General features: G+C 42.6%; 1 protein-coding gene across 1 annotated transcript; it reads right to left on the reverse strand.

Annotated features, from left to right (window-relative positions):
* Positions 1-13,368: 13,368 nt before the first annotated feature.
* LOC124148767 (proline-rich extensin-like protein EPR1) lies at positions 13,369-15,624 on the reverse strand. The gene is made up of 3 exons (XM_048403458.1): positions 15,586-15,624; positions 14,637-14,933; positions 13,369-14,418 (listed from the first exon to the last, which is right to left on the reverse strand). Exons 1-3 carry the CDS (start codon positions 15,622-15,624, stop codon positions 13,369-13,371), a joined length of 1,386 nt encoding a protein of 461 aa, XP_048259415.1.
* Positions 15,625-16,541: the final 917 nt, after the last annotated feature.

The following is a 16,541-nucleotide window of genomic DNA, read 5'->3' on the forward strand; positions in this document are numbered from 1 at the left end:
AACTGTCGTTCGGAATACCATCTGTTAAATATTTCGAGGTTGATTAGAAAACACATTCTGTCTGTCACTTTCATGATCTGGTAAGCGACGCTCTGATTGGTCGGATGAAAGGTCGAGCTGACGTGACCCGTAATGGGATGTCCTCAGATCTTTGTTTAGCGGTAGCGAGAACTAAGATCTGATTTTAATGAGATTGCCATTTCCAGTTATTCACATACATGTTTTTTTACACACATGTTATAGGCTTATATAATGGATAAATGCTTTAAATAGTAAAATGTTTACAATGATAAACTCTATAATAGATCTTATAGGACCAGGTATTGGTGTAATAATTCCCCGGATTGTCAAATGCCCATGAACCAAATTATTTTTCCACCCTTGCCATGTGCACAAAACTATCCAACCAATAAAATTTTTGAAAGTCTGTGTTCAGACCTGAAGTGTGATCCTTGTTCACTTTGTGCACATGGGCCCAGTGGAGTCCCTGGGTGAAACTGGGTTTTGAATTATTGAACCATCATTCAGCACTATGTTTTCAACAACTTTGTGATGAACCTAACGGATAATTAGGTACATTTATATTTTATTTATGACAGGTTTAATAACCATGTCTAAAAAGATTACTGAGTGATTTATGTTGTGTGGAGAGCTATTTTTCCATCTGCCACATAAAATATGTTCTTCAAATGTTTACTTCGAATTACATTTCAAGTGATTTTTTACGGAGAGGAGAGGAGTAGAGGGGGAGTGGAGGGGAGAGAGGAGCGGAGGGGGTGGGGGTGGGGGTGGGGTGGGGGTGGGGTTGGGGGTGGAGGAAAGGAATTGTGTGGAGTGGAGTGGAGTGGAGTGGAGTGGAGTGGAGTGGTTCTCGCACCTTAACCACGAGGCAAGCAGCTGCCATGGTCAATCTTGAAGAATATCAAGAGACCATGATATAACAGTGTATAACCTCACCCTGTTATACCGACCACTATTATGCACTAACCGACTGGGCTAAACCATCATCTCCTTGTATTAGCACGTGCCCTGTTTATAGGAACAAGACTGAAATTTTACTTTTCTTCTGTGGAACATGTCTTGTCACTTCCTGATAAAAACGTACTTTCCACACTTGATTACTTTTAGAATTGTATACATCACAATCGAAGTGAGTGAGTGAGTGAGTTGGATTTAACGCCGCTTTTAACATTATTCCAGTTATATCGCAGCGTGTCAGCTTAATGTGGGAGGAAAGACCGAAGTGATGCAGGTCTCAGACGTTTACCACTTCGGTGAAACCCACGAGCACGGGTATGGTGCTGATAAACCTAGAAACATAATCGGGGTGAACCGGGATTCGAACCCACAATCAGGTTTCTGGCGTGCCCAAGGGACGGAACTCTTCACAGCGAATCGCGGCGCCTTAGACGACTGTGCCACTGCCCCCCAATCATGATCACAATCTAAGTTGAGGTGAAGCTTTATACACTCATTATTCCTTTTCATGATGCATTTCCAAAATTCTGAAATGTTTTCTCAGCACTTAATAAAATACACTGAAATAAAGCCCTGTATCCACATAGCCTAGATCCTGGTTGTCTTTCCATTGTATGCCATTCATGAATTGTACAGACAAAGTCTTGTCACTTTTATTGATGACAGCAATAACGGTATTTCACTTTCATTTTAACCCATAATCGCAACAGAAGTCTAGGCAAAAACACGGAACATATTTTGGCACTGGTTTCTCAATGTTGCACAGCTAACAAACAGAATATCTTAAATCTTATCTGGACGTTAATTAAGGTTCTTAAAAGATATCTTTCTTCCTCAAAACTGACCACGAAGTGAACATCTTACAGTCATCCATGCGCCGGATTTGATCATGTAAACAAAAACACCTTTAACAAATTCTGGATTTCAAAGCCATCTTGTTGAAGAGAGTGAAGGTTTCAGCCTTCAAGCCAAGGGGGGTACGCTCAAAACAAAATGGGTTACAGTGTCTATTTATGGCAAGTTCTTGGGTTATCAAAAGCGCTGATAAACAACCTGTCTTCAGTCAATAAACAAGAATAAATTGCTCTCTAAAAATAATAATTTGGATCATTCCCGGACATTGCTCTTTTCACAAGTAAATCCCGTCTCTTCTTTCTCCCCCTTGGTGCCGAGCTGGCTGCTGACTGAAGTTATCGGAAATTTCCACTTTTTAAAAATCTGCCTCTCACTCAATCTAACATTGTTTGAGAACCAAATAAGATTGGATGAAATGTTCATTTGATTTCATGCTGAATATTTCAAAGTAAAAATATCTACAATGTTGATATATTGCGTTGGATACACTCAGCTACAATGATAGAAAAATAAATAAATATTACATTATACATTTGTTATTGGAAAAAATCCTTATTTCTTCAAGGATATTTGCGCTCCTGTGACACCTTTTCAAGCTTCACAATTACTTTAGGTACATGTCTTGCTTTAGTAGGTGAGTCAGGTTTAATGGTGTTTTGAACAGTATTCCATTTGTATCACAGCGTTTCAGCTTAATGTTGGAGGAAAGGTAGAAGTATTGCAAATCTCAGACGTTTACTGCTTTGGTGAAACCCATGAGCTAGGGTATGGTGCTGACAAACCTAGAACATAATCAGGGCAAAATGGGAATCAAACCCATATAATGACTGGTTCCTGGCGTGCCCAAGGGATGCAACTCTGCACAGAGAACTGCAGCGCCTTAGACAACTGAGCCACCTGTGCCCTGGTCTCGCTTTAAGTGCAAGGTTCATGGTCAAAACTCAAATATTAAAAGCTTATCATCTCTATAATAATTAACTTCTCAACACATATTTAACAATTTCACACTTAGCGTCAAATTGTCATTTAGTTATGACAACAAATGGAACGAGAATCTGTTGCTCAAATGTAAATTTGTGTACATGTAATGTACACAGTAATTTTATTTATCTCTGTCTACTCACAGTTCCTGCTCAAAACGTCATTTGAAACAAACAAAGCGTTTTCAGGTAAGGCTTTTATTTACGTAGGTTACATTAATTAAAATAACACAGAACATAAATCCAGCGCATATTTTTTTAGGAAAGGGTATGGGCACTCGCATTTTTAAAATGCGCATTTATGTCTAAAATCAAGAGCTCGCATTATTTTCATGTCGCATTAAATTCCTGTTTTACAGTATTGATTATCATAAATATATTTTTAATATTTTTATAAATACAGAGATTTTAATATCTGCCACAATGTCACACAGTCAGGGTACAATGTCACATAGTCAGGGTACAATGTCACACAGTCAAGGTACAATGTCATACAGTCAAGGTACATTGTCACACAGTGAGTGTGCAATGTCACACAGTCAGGGTACAATGTCACACAGTCAGGGTACAATGTCACACAGTCAGGGTACAATGTCACACAGTCAAGGTACATTGTCACACAGTCAGGGTACAAAAATATTCTGAATCAACAAAAGGCACCAGCTAAACACTCCCTGAACATAAAGTTTCATACATATATAATAAACAATTTAAGTCCAACATGTTGACTTGGAGTGAGTGAGTTGGATTTAACACCGCTTTTAACAGTATTCCAGTCATATCACGGCGTGTCAGCTTAATGTCGGAGGAAAGACCGAAGTGATGCAGGTCTCAAACGTTTATCATTTCGGTGAAACCCACGAGCACGGGTATGGTGCTGACAAACCTAGAAACATAATCGGTGGGGACCGGAATTCGAACCCACAATCAGGTTTCTTGCGTGACCAAGGGACACAACTCTGTACAGCGAATCACGGCGCCATAGACGACTGGGCCACCCGTGCCCCCTTGTTGACTTGGAAGTGCCAACTTCTATCCATAGAAAAACAACAACTCAGAAACAATTTAATGGCAAAATGCACAAGTACATTTCATGATGAATGTTTCATTAAAATGGTCTTAATAGTTTTTAATTTCTGTACCCTAAATGACAGACATTACCTCTACAATCAGTTTCAGAGACTGAATCAAAACTTGTCTCCATGGAAACAGGAAAGAAAAAATATTGAGGAAACTATGATAACAGAAGGCACAACTACAGTTTGTGGTGAATGTGAATACAAAGTTTCGTAAATGTAGCCCTCATTATAAAGCTTTCAAGTTCTGCTCCAAAAATGATTTCGGGACATATGGATGGAGGTGAATCCATTTTAAAATGTGGAAGGGGATATCATAAAGTAAATAACTAATAGTTTTGTAATCAGGCAGACATCAAATATGAAATTTTATTCCTAACTGATGGATGCATTTTTCTTCAGTTTCTCCCTTTATTAACCATAAATGTCAAATATTTCAAAATGATATCAAAATCTCTGATAAAAAACACTATTCTCCACCCACTTGAGTTTGACAATATGCCACACAGTGTGGTATACGATATATGTCTTATCAGGATAAGTTCTTCAAGTATACCAAGGTTTTGTTATTGAAAAACTTTGACTGGCATTTCTTGTTCCCAGGTTAAGCTTGTGTATCTCCGGGGCGGGATGATTATAGCAACGTGCCAATCACTGCTATCGTGCAAAAACTTAACATCATCTTATGACATCGTGACGTTTCTTCTGCTCCAGCTCGACTTGTTACCGATTGAATGCTCATATCACACTTGTCATCGTTTCATGGGGCAAAATATGAATCATTAATATAAAGATTCATGCACCTGTTTCACAATAAAGTCTTTATTATTCATACTTTTGTTATTTCCTGGTTTAAGGATGTATATATTTGTGAAAAATGCTGGTTGGAAGGTGAGAGAAATAATAAAAAAGATGTTTCAGAGTTTCTTTGCGTCCTTTAAAAAGTTGTCTGCATACGATGGCCGGTTGATAAGTTCTATGCTTCACACAGACAAAATTGTGTAAGAGTGAAAACTTTCGTTATTGAATGATGTCAAAAAGATATCTCAAAGAAGACACACTTTATGGATAACCACTTCTTAAATACTGAAAAGGCGACGTTTACAGTGGCCTAGATATAATGGTATAGATCCTTATACCATTACCAAGCAAGACTTGAGTCTCGCTTGACAGCGATGTAAGGATCTATACCGAAACGTCGACTTTATAGTATTAAAGAAGTTGTTATCCATAAATTGTGTCTACTTTGTCATCCGTCAACTTCTAAGTAATGCCTATCAAACAATTCAAAGAGGTATCTCCATAAAAACTTCAGTCAATTAAAATAAGCAGTGGTCTGTGACGTGTTGAAAATGAACAAACTTAAGGAAAGTACAGTGATGAAGTAACAAGCGTCAATCAAGCCTCGTATGCAACCATAATCTGCAGTGTTCAAGAAGCAGGTTTCCTTGGTGTGTCAGTTTAACGTTGTGTGTAAACTGTTTTTGTGGTGAACATGTAAATTTTGTATGTTTTTTTCCTCATTTGTATGGGGTCAGTTGATCCATAAACAGTCACATAAAGTATCACCTCAACTCTTTCATTACTACAACTTGACTGGGTGCACAAGTTGGTAACAATTATATGCTGGCTGTAACACGACTCTTGAAAAGTTAACGATACAGCTTGATTCTAAAAGTTTTATTCCTCTGGGCATGTGTACCACAAAGCTATGTTAGTGATAGGACTGTTGTTATTCCACTGAGCATGTCTATCACAGACTGATGTGCATGCACGTTACAGTGTAATGGTTGTTTGTTTGTAGTTTAACGCCGCACTCAACAATATTCCAGCTATATGACGACGGTCTGTAAATACTCGAGTCTGGTCCAGACAATTCAGCGATTAATATGAGCATCGATCCATGCAATTGGGATCGATGACATACATCAACCAAGTCAGCGAGCCTGACCACCCGATCCCGTTAGTCGCCTCTTGCGACAAGCATAGTCGCCTTTTACGGCAAGCATGGGTTGCTGAAGACCTATTCTACCCCGGATCTCACAGGTATTACAGTGTAATGAATGTATTTGTCCCTGAGCTGTTCGGCTTCGTTGATGGAGTGGGTACCATTGATGTATTTAGTGCACACTGCACTTTTCTGCAAAGAAATATTGCATGATATATGCAATTTGAGACAAGGGAGAGTGAGTTGTAATTAAATTTAAATTGTGGCATGTCATCTGTGTGTGATGCAGGTCTTTCATCTGATGCTGACATTTACCACTTCGGTGAAAACCACAAGTCGGACAAGCCAAGAATCCTAATCAGGTGAATCTGGGATTGAACTCATGATCATAGTATCCTGGCAAAACTAAGGGACATAACTCTTTAAAAAGGAATCACATCTAAGTTGCCTTGGTCTACATGCTCTCCAATATAGGGGAAGAGTTCTGTACACAGAAATGGCTATGCAGTGGGCAAAAATTACACTTTCAATATAGCTGGAGTTTGTTCTTCAGTCACCAGAGTGGAACGTAGCTGCAGGAGTGTAGATGTTATTGTGTTAGGTTTTCAAACATTTAAGTAAACTAAAAAAAATATCTAATAATCTAAATTTAAATGCTCCAGCTCGACTTGTGACCGATTGAATGCTCATATCACACTTGTCATCGTTTCATGGGGCAAAATATGAATCATTAATATAAAGATTCATGCACCTGTTTCACAATAAAGTCTTTATTATTCATACTTTTGTTATTTCCTGGTTTAAGGATGTATATATTTGTGAAAAATGCTGGTTGGAAGGTGAGAGAAATAATAAAAAAGATGTTTCAGAGTTTCTTTGCGTCCTTTAAAAAGTTGTCTGCATTGTTGTTTGTTTGTAGTTTAACGCCGCACTCAGCAATATTCCAGCTATATGACGACGGTCTGTAAATACTCGAGTCTGGTCCAGACAATTCAGCGATTAATATGAGCATCGATCCATGCAATTGGGATCGATGACATGCATCAACCAAGTCAGCGAGCCTGACCACCCGATCCCGTTAGTCGCCTCTTGCGACAAGCATAGTCGCCTTTTACGGCAAGCATGGGTTGCTGAAGACCTATTCTACCCCGGATCTTCACAGGTATTACAGTGTACTGAATGTATTTGTCCCTGAGCCGTTCGGCTTCGTTGATGGAGTGGGTACCATTAATGTATTTAGTGCACACTGCACTTTTCTGCAAAGAAATATTGCATGATATATGCAATTTGAGACAAGGGAGAGTGAGTTGTAATTAAATTTAAATTGTGGCATGTCATCTGTGTGTGATGCAGGTCTTTCATCTGATGCTGACATTTACCACTTTGGTGAAAACCACAAGTCGGACAAGCCAAGAATCCTAATCAGGTGAATCTGGGATTGAACTCATGATCATAGTATCCTGGCAAAACTAAGGGACATAACTCTTTAAAAAGGAATCACATCTAAGTTGCCTCGGTCTACATGCTCTCCAATATAGGGGAAGAGTTCTGTACACAGAAATGCAGTGGGCAAAAATTACACTTTCAATATGGCTGGAGTGTGTTCTTCAGTCACCAGAGTGGAACGTAGCTGCAGGAGTGTAGATGTTATTGTGTTAGGTTTTCAAACATTTAAGTAAACTAAAAAAAATATCTAATAATCTAAATTTAAATGCTCCAGCTCGACTTGTGACCGATTGAATGCTCATATCACACTTGTCATCGTTTCATGGGGCAAAATATGAATCATTAATATAAAGATTCATGCACCTGTTTCACAATAAAGTCTTTATTATTCATACTTTTGTTATTTCCTGGTTTAAGGATGTATATATTTGTGAAAAATGCTGGTTGGAAGGTGAGAGAAATAATAAAAAAGATGTTTCAGAGTTTCTTTGCGTCCTTTAAAAAGTTGTCTGCATACGATGGCCGGTTGATAAGTTCTATGCTTCACACAGACAAAATTGTGTAAGAGTGAAAACTTTCGTTATTGAATGATGTCAAAAAGATATCTCAAAGAAGACACACTTTATGGATAACCACTTCTTAAATACTGAAAAGGCGACGTTTACAGTGGCCTAGATATAATGGTATAGATCCTTATACCATTACCAAGCAAGACTTGAGTCTCGCTTGACAGCGATGTAAGGATCTATACCGAAACGTCGACTTTATAGTATTAAAGAAGTTGTTATCCATAAATTGTGTCTACTTTGTCATCCGTCAACTTCTAAGTAATGCCTATCAAACAATTCAAAGAGGTATCTCCATAAAAACTTCAGTCAATTAAAATAAGCAGTGGTCTGTGACGTGTTGAAAATGAACAAACTTAAGGAAAGTACAGTGATGAAGTAACAAGCGTCAATCAAGCCTCGTATGCAACCATAATCTGCAGTGTTCAAGAAGCAGGTTTCCTTGGTGTGTCAGTTTAACGTTGTGTGTAAACTGTTTTTGTGGTGAACATGTAAATTTTGTATGTTTTTTTCCTCATTTGTATGGGGTCAGTTGATCCATAAACAGTCACATAAAGTATCACCTCAACTCTTTCATTACTACAACTTGACTGGGTGCACAAGTTGGTAACAATTATATGCTGGCTGTAACACGACTCTTGAAAAGTTAACGATACAGCTTGATTCTAAAAGTTTTATTCCTCTGGGCATGTGTACCACAAAGCTATGTTAGTGATAGGACTGTTGTTATTCCACTGAGCATGTCTATCACAGACTGATGTGCATGCACGTTACAGTGTAATGGTTGTTTGTTTGTAGTTTAACGCCGCACTCAACAATATTCCAGCTATATGACGACGGTCTGTAAATACTCGAGTCTGGTCCAGACAATTCAGCGATTAATATGAGCATCGATCCATGCAATTGGGATCGATGACATGCATCAACCAAGTCAGCGAGCCTGACCACCCGATCCCGTTAGTCGCCTCTTGCGACAAGCATAGTCGCCTTTTACGGCAAGCATGGGTTGCTGAAGACCTATTCTACCCCGGATCTTCACAGGTTTACAGTGTAATGAATGTATTTGTCCCTGAGCTGTTCGGCTTCGTTGATGGAGTGGGTACCATTGATGTATTTAGTGCACACTGCACTTTTCTGCAAAGACATATTGCATGATATATTCAATCTGAGACAAGGGAGAGTGAGTTGTAATTAAATTTAAATTGTGGCATGTCATCTGTGTGTGATGCAGGTCTTTCATCTGATGCTGACATTTACCACTTCGGTGAAAACCATAAGCAGAGTCATGGTTCGGACAAGCCAAGAATCCTAATCAGGTGAATCTGGGATTGAACTCATGATCATAGTATCCTGGCATAACTAAGGGACATAACTCTTTAAAAAAGGAATCACATCTAAGTTGCCTCGGTCTACATGCTCTCCAATATAGGGGAAGAGTTCTGTACACAGAAATGCAGTGGGCAAAAATTACACTTTCAATATGGCTGGAGTGTGTTCTTCAGTCACCAGAGTGGAACGTAGCTGCAGGAGTGTAGATGTTATTGTGTTAGGTTTTCAAACATTTAAGTAAACTAATTTTTTTTATTAATAATCTAAATTTAAATGCTGAACATTTATTTCCTTAAAGGCTTACCTGTGTTAACATTAACGCTTGAACAAATTTGCAAAATAGGAAGCGTCAATGCCAGAGAATAACCCGTCTAGATTTTCCAACAAAACAGATTCCATTGGTGTAAAAGGCAGAATGGCAGTGACTGTGACATGACTGGATCACTGAAAACTTCTTATGACACCACATGTTCACTATTCTCTGCAGTCAGCATGGTTAATTTATGTCTTTAATGTACAGTATAACATACTGAATAAATGCCGCTGTTAACATTATTCCAGTTATATCACGACATGTCAGCTTAATGTGGGAGGAAAGCTGGAAGTGATGCAGGTTTTAGACGTTTACCACTTCTATTTTTTCCATGTCAACCTTCGGTACAGAATTCGTGGATTTGTTTTTCGTGAAATTGTTCCATCAAAGTAAATTAAAGAGGAAAAGTTATATGTTTTTGGTTTCAGAACTCAATTATATTCATGATCAATATACAGCAAAAATATATGGTATACTTGTTCTGAAACTTTAGAAGCCTTGATGCTGACTGGATTAATGGAAAATTATTGGCCTCCTGTAGACGTGTCAACAGATATTCATGCAGAGAGATATTGTATTAGATTAAAAGATCTGATTTTAGTGAGATTTGAGCTTCCATGGACAATCAGAAACATCACTTCTCTGTGATGGGACAAATGCATGTGTGGACATTAGCCATTATGATATTGACAATAAATCAGGAATTGTATTGTTTACATGCATCTTGGTTTTAAGTCAACAACCAAATATTGATTTAATGAGCGACACTGAGGTAAATCATGTCATCCTGCGACATGCACCATTGAGGAGGGAGATCCTTTGATCCTTTGGGGGAGATCATATTTGTAACTATTTGGCCTGTACCTCAAGATCTGGTCTATCTCTGTCTCCCTGTCTGATGCAATGGAAGGTCCTGGTGGCATTGCTTACAGATGTCATCTACGGCATGGCACAGAATGCAAAAAAACCCCGAGAATGTCCACATCACCAGAGCTCCCCTCAACGTCAGCGCCATCAACACCACCTACTGCGGGCTCCAACCCGAGTGTATGACTTTCTCAGAGGCGCTCCATAAGGAGTGTAATATCTACTTCCATCCAACATTTCCCCTGAGTGTCATTCTTGGATGAAGTCCTGGAGCAGACTGGACTGCCAAGAGGGGTTCCTTATATCTACAATGGTTGCATCAGGTCTTCTGTGATCCACCGACCTGGACCTAACTCTCTCGGTTTACAGAACACTGCTGCCAATCACTGCAGGGTTTTTCTCGTGTTTGTAAGGTTATCTGTAACAGTAGTCTCCTGCACCATGTCTGGGGATATATATTCATTATATGAAAAACAAACCGCATCCAAAAGCAAGTCTAGCCAGCTCTAGCTAGATCTATTCCACCATAGCGTAGGGAAAATAATTTTTTTTATTTTTAGAGTCAAGAGTGAGTGAGTGAGTATGGTTTTACGCCGCTTTTAGCAATATTCCAGCAATATCACGGCGGGGGACACCAGAAATGGGCTTCACACATTGTACCAATGTTGGGAATCGAACCCGGGTCTTCGGCGTGACGAGCGAACGCTTTAACCACTAGGCTACCAGACCGCCCCTTAGAGTCAAGAAGGATATTGTGTAATATTTCATAGACTAAATGTTAGTCTACTGTAACAGTTGCTTCCCACAGATACCTACATCTCGGGCCACACTGGGACAGAGATGGCCAGTCACCACAAGTCACTGTACAGAGTTGCATCCCAGACACCAACATCTCGGGTCACACTGGGACAGAGATGGCCAGTCACCACAAGTCACTGTACAGAGTTGCATCCCAGACACCAACATCTCGGGTCACACTGGGACAGAGATGGCCAGTCACCACAAGTCACTGTACAGAGTTCCATCCCAGACACCAACATCTTGGGTCACACTGGGACAGAGGTGGTCAGTTACTGTACAGAGTTGCATCCCAGACACCAACATCTCGGGTCACACTGGGACAGAGGTGGTCAGTCACCACAAGTCACTGTACAGAGTTGCATCCCAGACACCAACATCTCGGGTCACACTGGGAAGGGATGGCCATTCACCACAAGTCACTGTACAGAGTTGCATCCCAGACACCAACATCTCGGGTCACACTGGGACAGAGATGGCCATTCACCACAAGTCACTGTACAGAGTTCCATCCCAGACACCAACATCTCGGGTCACACTGGGACAGAGGTGGCCAGTCCTTGTACAGAGTTGCATCCCAGACACCTACATCTCGGGTCACACTGGGACAGAGATGGCCAGTCACCACAAGTCACTGTACAGAGTTGCATCCCAGACACCAACATCTCGGGTCACACTGGGACAGAGATGGCCATTCACCACAAGTCACTGTACAGAGTTGCATCCCAGACACCAACATCTCGGGTCACACTGGGACAGAGATGGCCAGTCACCACAAGTCACTGTACAGAGTTCCATCCCAGACACCAACATCTCAGGTCACACTGGGACAGAGATGGCCATTCAAAACAAGTCACTGTACAGGGTTGCATCCCAGACACCAACATCTCGGGTCACACTGGGACAGAGGTGGCCAGTCACCACAAGTCACTGTACATAGTTGCATCCCAGACACCAACATCTTTGGTCACACTGGGACAGAGGTGGCCAGTCACCACAAGTCACTGTACAGAGTTGCATCCCAGACACCAACATCTCGGGTCACACTGGGACAGAGATGGCCATTCACCACAAGTCACTGTACAGAGTTGCATCCCAGACACCAACATCTTGGGTCACACTGGGACAGAGATGGCCAGTCACCACAAGTCACTGTACAGAGTTGCATCCCAGACACCAACATCTCGGGTCACACTGGGACAGAGATGGCCAGTCACCACAAGTCACTGTACAGAGTTGCATCCCAGACACCAACATCTCGGGTCACACTGGGACAGAGGTGGCCAGTCACCACAAGTCACTGTACAGAGTTGCATCCCAGACACCAACATCTCGGGTCACACTGGGACAGAGGTGGCCAGTCACCACAAGTCACTGTACATAGTTGCATCCCTTAGGTGTTCAAGAAACATATGACTGTGGGTTCAAATCCCAGATTTTCCCTGATTATGAGTCACGGTTTGTGAGCACCATACCCTTGTTTCACTGAAGTGACCTTAGACCGGCATCCCTTCAGGAACTCCTGCATTACTGGAATGCTGACATGCCATGACAAAACAGAAATACTTTTTGAAGAAGTCTTTTTTTTGTACTAAGGCCACTGGCCCATATACAATACATACATTTGAAATAGTGTGGTACATGAAAAAATAGGTAATGTCAGGTACAAATTTACACATTTACAGGCTCTTCATAATCATAAGAAGTGATGTTAAATGGGGTTTAACATCATGATAGATTTATGCACTTGGACGTGTCTGCTTGTGTTATAGTGCTAGCCATCTGACATACCATGCCACAGTTTAACATGGATACCCCACTCAGAATACCGATTCCAAGCTAACCAGTCCTTATCCCTAGTTTCATCCTTAATGCTGAGTGCCAGGCAGGAAAACATGGTAAGAGTGAGTGAGTTGGGTTTAACGCCGCTTTTAACAGTGTTCCAGTTATATCGCAGCGTGTCAGCTTAATGTGGGAGGAAAGCCCCAAGTGATGCAGGTCTCACACGTTTACCACATTGGTGAAACCCACGAGCACGGGTATGGTGCTGACAAACCTAGAAACATAATCGGGGCGAACCATACAAGGTATGACATGGCCAGGAATCAAAGCCCTGATCTTCCACTCTCAAAAGAATAAGACTGATTTGTGGAATGGCACCATGTTCATGAAACAACTTTAACATTAGAATATTCTTACATGGACAAAGAATTCACATCATGTGAATGGCTTTGTGTAGCTTGTCCCTTGCTGGGAGATGGGTCAGGCTCCTGGCTGGAAGCACTGCAACTGGGAGATGGGTCGGGCTCCTGGCCGGAAGCACTGTAGCTGGGAGATGGGTCGGGCTCATGGCCGGAAGCACTGCAGCTGGGAGATGGGTTGGGCTCCTGGGCGGAAGCACTGTAGCTGGGAGATGGGTCGGGCTCATGGCCGGAAGCACTGCAGCTGGGAGATGGGTCGGGCTCCTGGCCGGAAGCACTGTAGCTGGGATATGGGTCGGGCTCCTGGCCGGAAGCACTGCAACTGGGAGATGGGTCGGGCTCCTGGCCAGAAGCACTGTAGCTGGGAGATGGGTCAGGCTCCTGGCCGGAAGCACTGCAGCTGGGAGATGGGTCGGGCTCCTGGCCGGAGGCACTGTAGCTGGGAGATGGGTCGGGCTCATGGCAGGAAGCACTGCAGCTGGGAGATGGGTCGGGCTCATGGCAGGAAGCACTGTAGATGGGAGATGGGTTGGGCTCATGGCAGGAAGCACTGTAGCTGGGAGATGGGTCGGGCTTCTGGCCGGAAGCACTGTAGATGGGAGATGGGTCGGGCTCCTGGCCGGAGGCACTGTAGCTGGGAGATGGGCGGGCTCCTGGCCTGAAGCACTGTAGCTGGGAGATGGGTCAGGCTCCTGGCCGGAAGCACTGCAACTGGGAGATGGGTCGGGCTCCTGGCCGGAAGCACTGTAGCTGGGAGATGGGTCAGGCTCCTGGCCTGAAGCACTGTAGCTGGGAGATGGGTTGGGCTCCTGGCCTGAAGCACTGTAGCTGGGAGATGGGTCAGGCTCCTGGCCGGAAGCACTGTAGCTGGGAGATGGGTCAGGCTCCTGGCCTGAAGCACTGTAGCTGGGAGATGGGTTGGGCTCCTGGCCTGAAGCACTGTAGCTGGGAGATGGGTTGGGCTCCTGGCCTGAAGCACTGTAGCTGGGAGATGGGTTGGGCTCCTGGCCGGAAGCACTGCAGCTGGGAGATGGGCGGGCTCCTGGCCTGAAGCACTGTAGCTGGGAGATGGGTCAGGCTCCTGGCCGGAAGCACTGCAACTGGGAGATGGGTTGGGCTCCTGGCCGGAAGCACTGTAGCTGGGAGATGGGTCAGGCTCCTGGCTGGAAGCACTGCAACTGGGAGATGGGTCGGGCTCCTGGTCGGAAGCACTGTAGCTGGGAGATGGGTCGGGCTCATGGCCGGAAGCACTGCAGCTGGGAGATGGGCAGGCTCATGCCCGGAAGCACTGTAGCTGGGAGATGGGTCGGGCTCCTGGCAGGAAGCACTGTAGCTGGGAGATGGGTTGGGCTCCTGGCCGGAAGCACTGTAGCTGGGAGATGGGCGGGCTCCTGGCCTGAAGCACTGTAGCTGGGAGATGGGTCGGGCTCATGGCAGGAAGCACTGCAGCTGGGAGATGGGTCGGGCTCCTGGCCTGATGCACTGTAGCTGGGAGCACTGCAGCTGGGAGATGGGTCGGGCTCCTGGCCTGAGGCACTGTAGCTGGGAGAGGCTGTCCCAGTGGCAGGTTCAGGTGCTGCAGCACACAGCACACAGACACATGGCAGGTGATATACAATCACAACACAACCATAACAATGTTCTCATTGAAACAACAGCTCACTGGCAGGAAAAGGTCCCGAGCTAATTTCTACATGCAATAATATGAAATGAAACTTTGAAAGCGTCTTAACTATTTTGACTTCCAGAGTCCAAACTTTCTTCAGAGTTACATGTAAACCTATTACCGTATTCGACGTAATAAGCGCCTAGGGCGCTCTCAAAATTAGAAATAGGGGGCTCTTATTTGAATATTATTTTGGTGAAAAAGACAGAGTTGAAAGATAAATTTCGTGGTTTATGCTGACAGCCTGAACTGTTCATATATGAGAGATACATTTTTCCAGAATTTAAATGCCCTTAATTAAGGGTGCATATAACACACGTACGTATTATATGCAAATAAATAAGTGTTGTGTACATTGATCAATCGGAAGGGGTGCTAATTGGTATTGTTCACTAGCCAATATATTAGCAAATATCGCCGTGGGCGCTTATTAGAGCAGGGCGCTTATTACGTCGAATACGGTATGTGTTTTTTTCCCTTTGTGCATTGTGTGCCTGCATCTTTGAATCCTGGATTTGCCTCGAAAAAGAATCAGAAATGAATCAGGCCCAGTTGTAGGTACCTGCTGCACATGACAGAATGATTTTTGTTTCTTTGTCATTGTTAAACGCTGCACTGTCTATAATTGAGTCTGGACCAGTCAATCCAGTGATTGTGCATCGATCCACACAATTGGAATACGATGACATGCATCAACCAATTCGGCGGGCCTGACCACCCGATGCCATTAGTCGCCTCTTACGACAAGTATTAGTTGCCAAAGACCAATGAATAATAGAAAAACAGTTCAATTCAATTTTAACAGTGTATTTCTTGCTGTTACTGTCACTAAGGAAACTTGGTGCCACTTCTCAGAAAACTGTCACACATATATATAACAGGTATCACAATGCAAAGTACAAAAGCTCCTTCCAGAAAGCTGGGAAAGTAGAATCACACACAATTGAATCAGACAGGTTCTATTTCCAGTGGAAGACTGACTGTCCTGGTATGAAAGCAGGACTGCATACTGCACATATTCTGAACATGAGCAGAGATGACTATTCATGAGTCTGTATCCCAGACGGTTCACTGTAGAATCCTGCTTCATTATAAGATTAAGTTATAACAAAATAACTTTAGGATGATTAGACCAGAATAAATTAATTATTTGACTTTCTTCAAATTAGAAAAAAAGAGGTGGCAAGCATTTTTTATGCATAACTTTTCTTGAAAAAAAAACTGTTCAAGTCATCTGTGTGTTGAAGGGGTTGGTTGGTTGGTTTGTTGTTTAACGCTGTACTCAGCAATATTCCAGCTATATGACGGCGGTCTGTTAATTGGTTGGTTGGTTTGTTGTTTAACGCTGTACTCAGCAATATTCCAGCTATATGACGGCGGTCTGTTAATTGGTTGGTTGGTTTGTTGTTTAACGCTGTACTCAGCAATATTCCAGCTATATGACCGCGGTCTGTTAATTGGTTGGTTGATTTGTTGTTTAACGCTGTACTAAGCAGTATTCCAGCTATATGACCGCGG

This window comes from Haliotis rufescens, unplaced genomic scaffold (assembly GCF_023055435.1).
Source record: "Haliotis rufescens isolate VD_foot unplaced genomic scaffold, xgHalRufe1.0.p SCAF_3, whole genome shotgun sequence".
Classification (NCBI taxonomy): domain Eukaryota; kingdom Metazoa; phylum Mollusca; class Gastropoda; order Lepetellida; family Haliotidae; genus Haliotis; species Haliotis rufescens.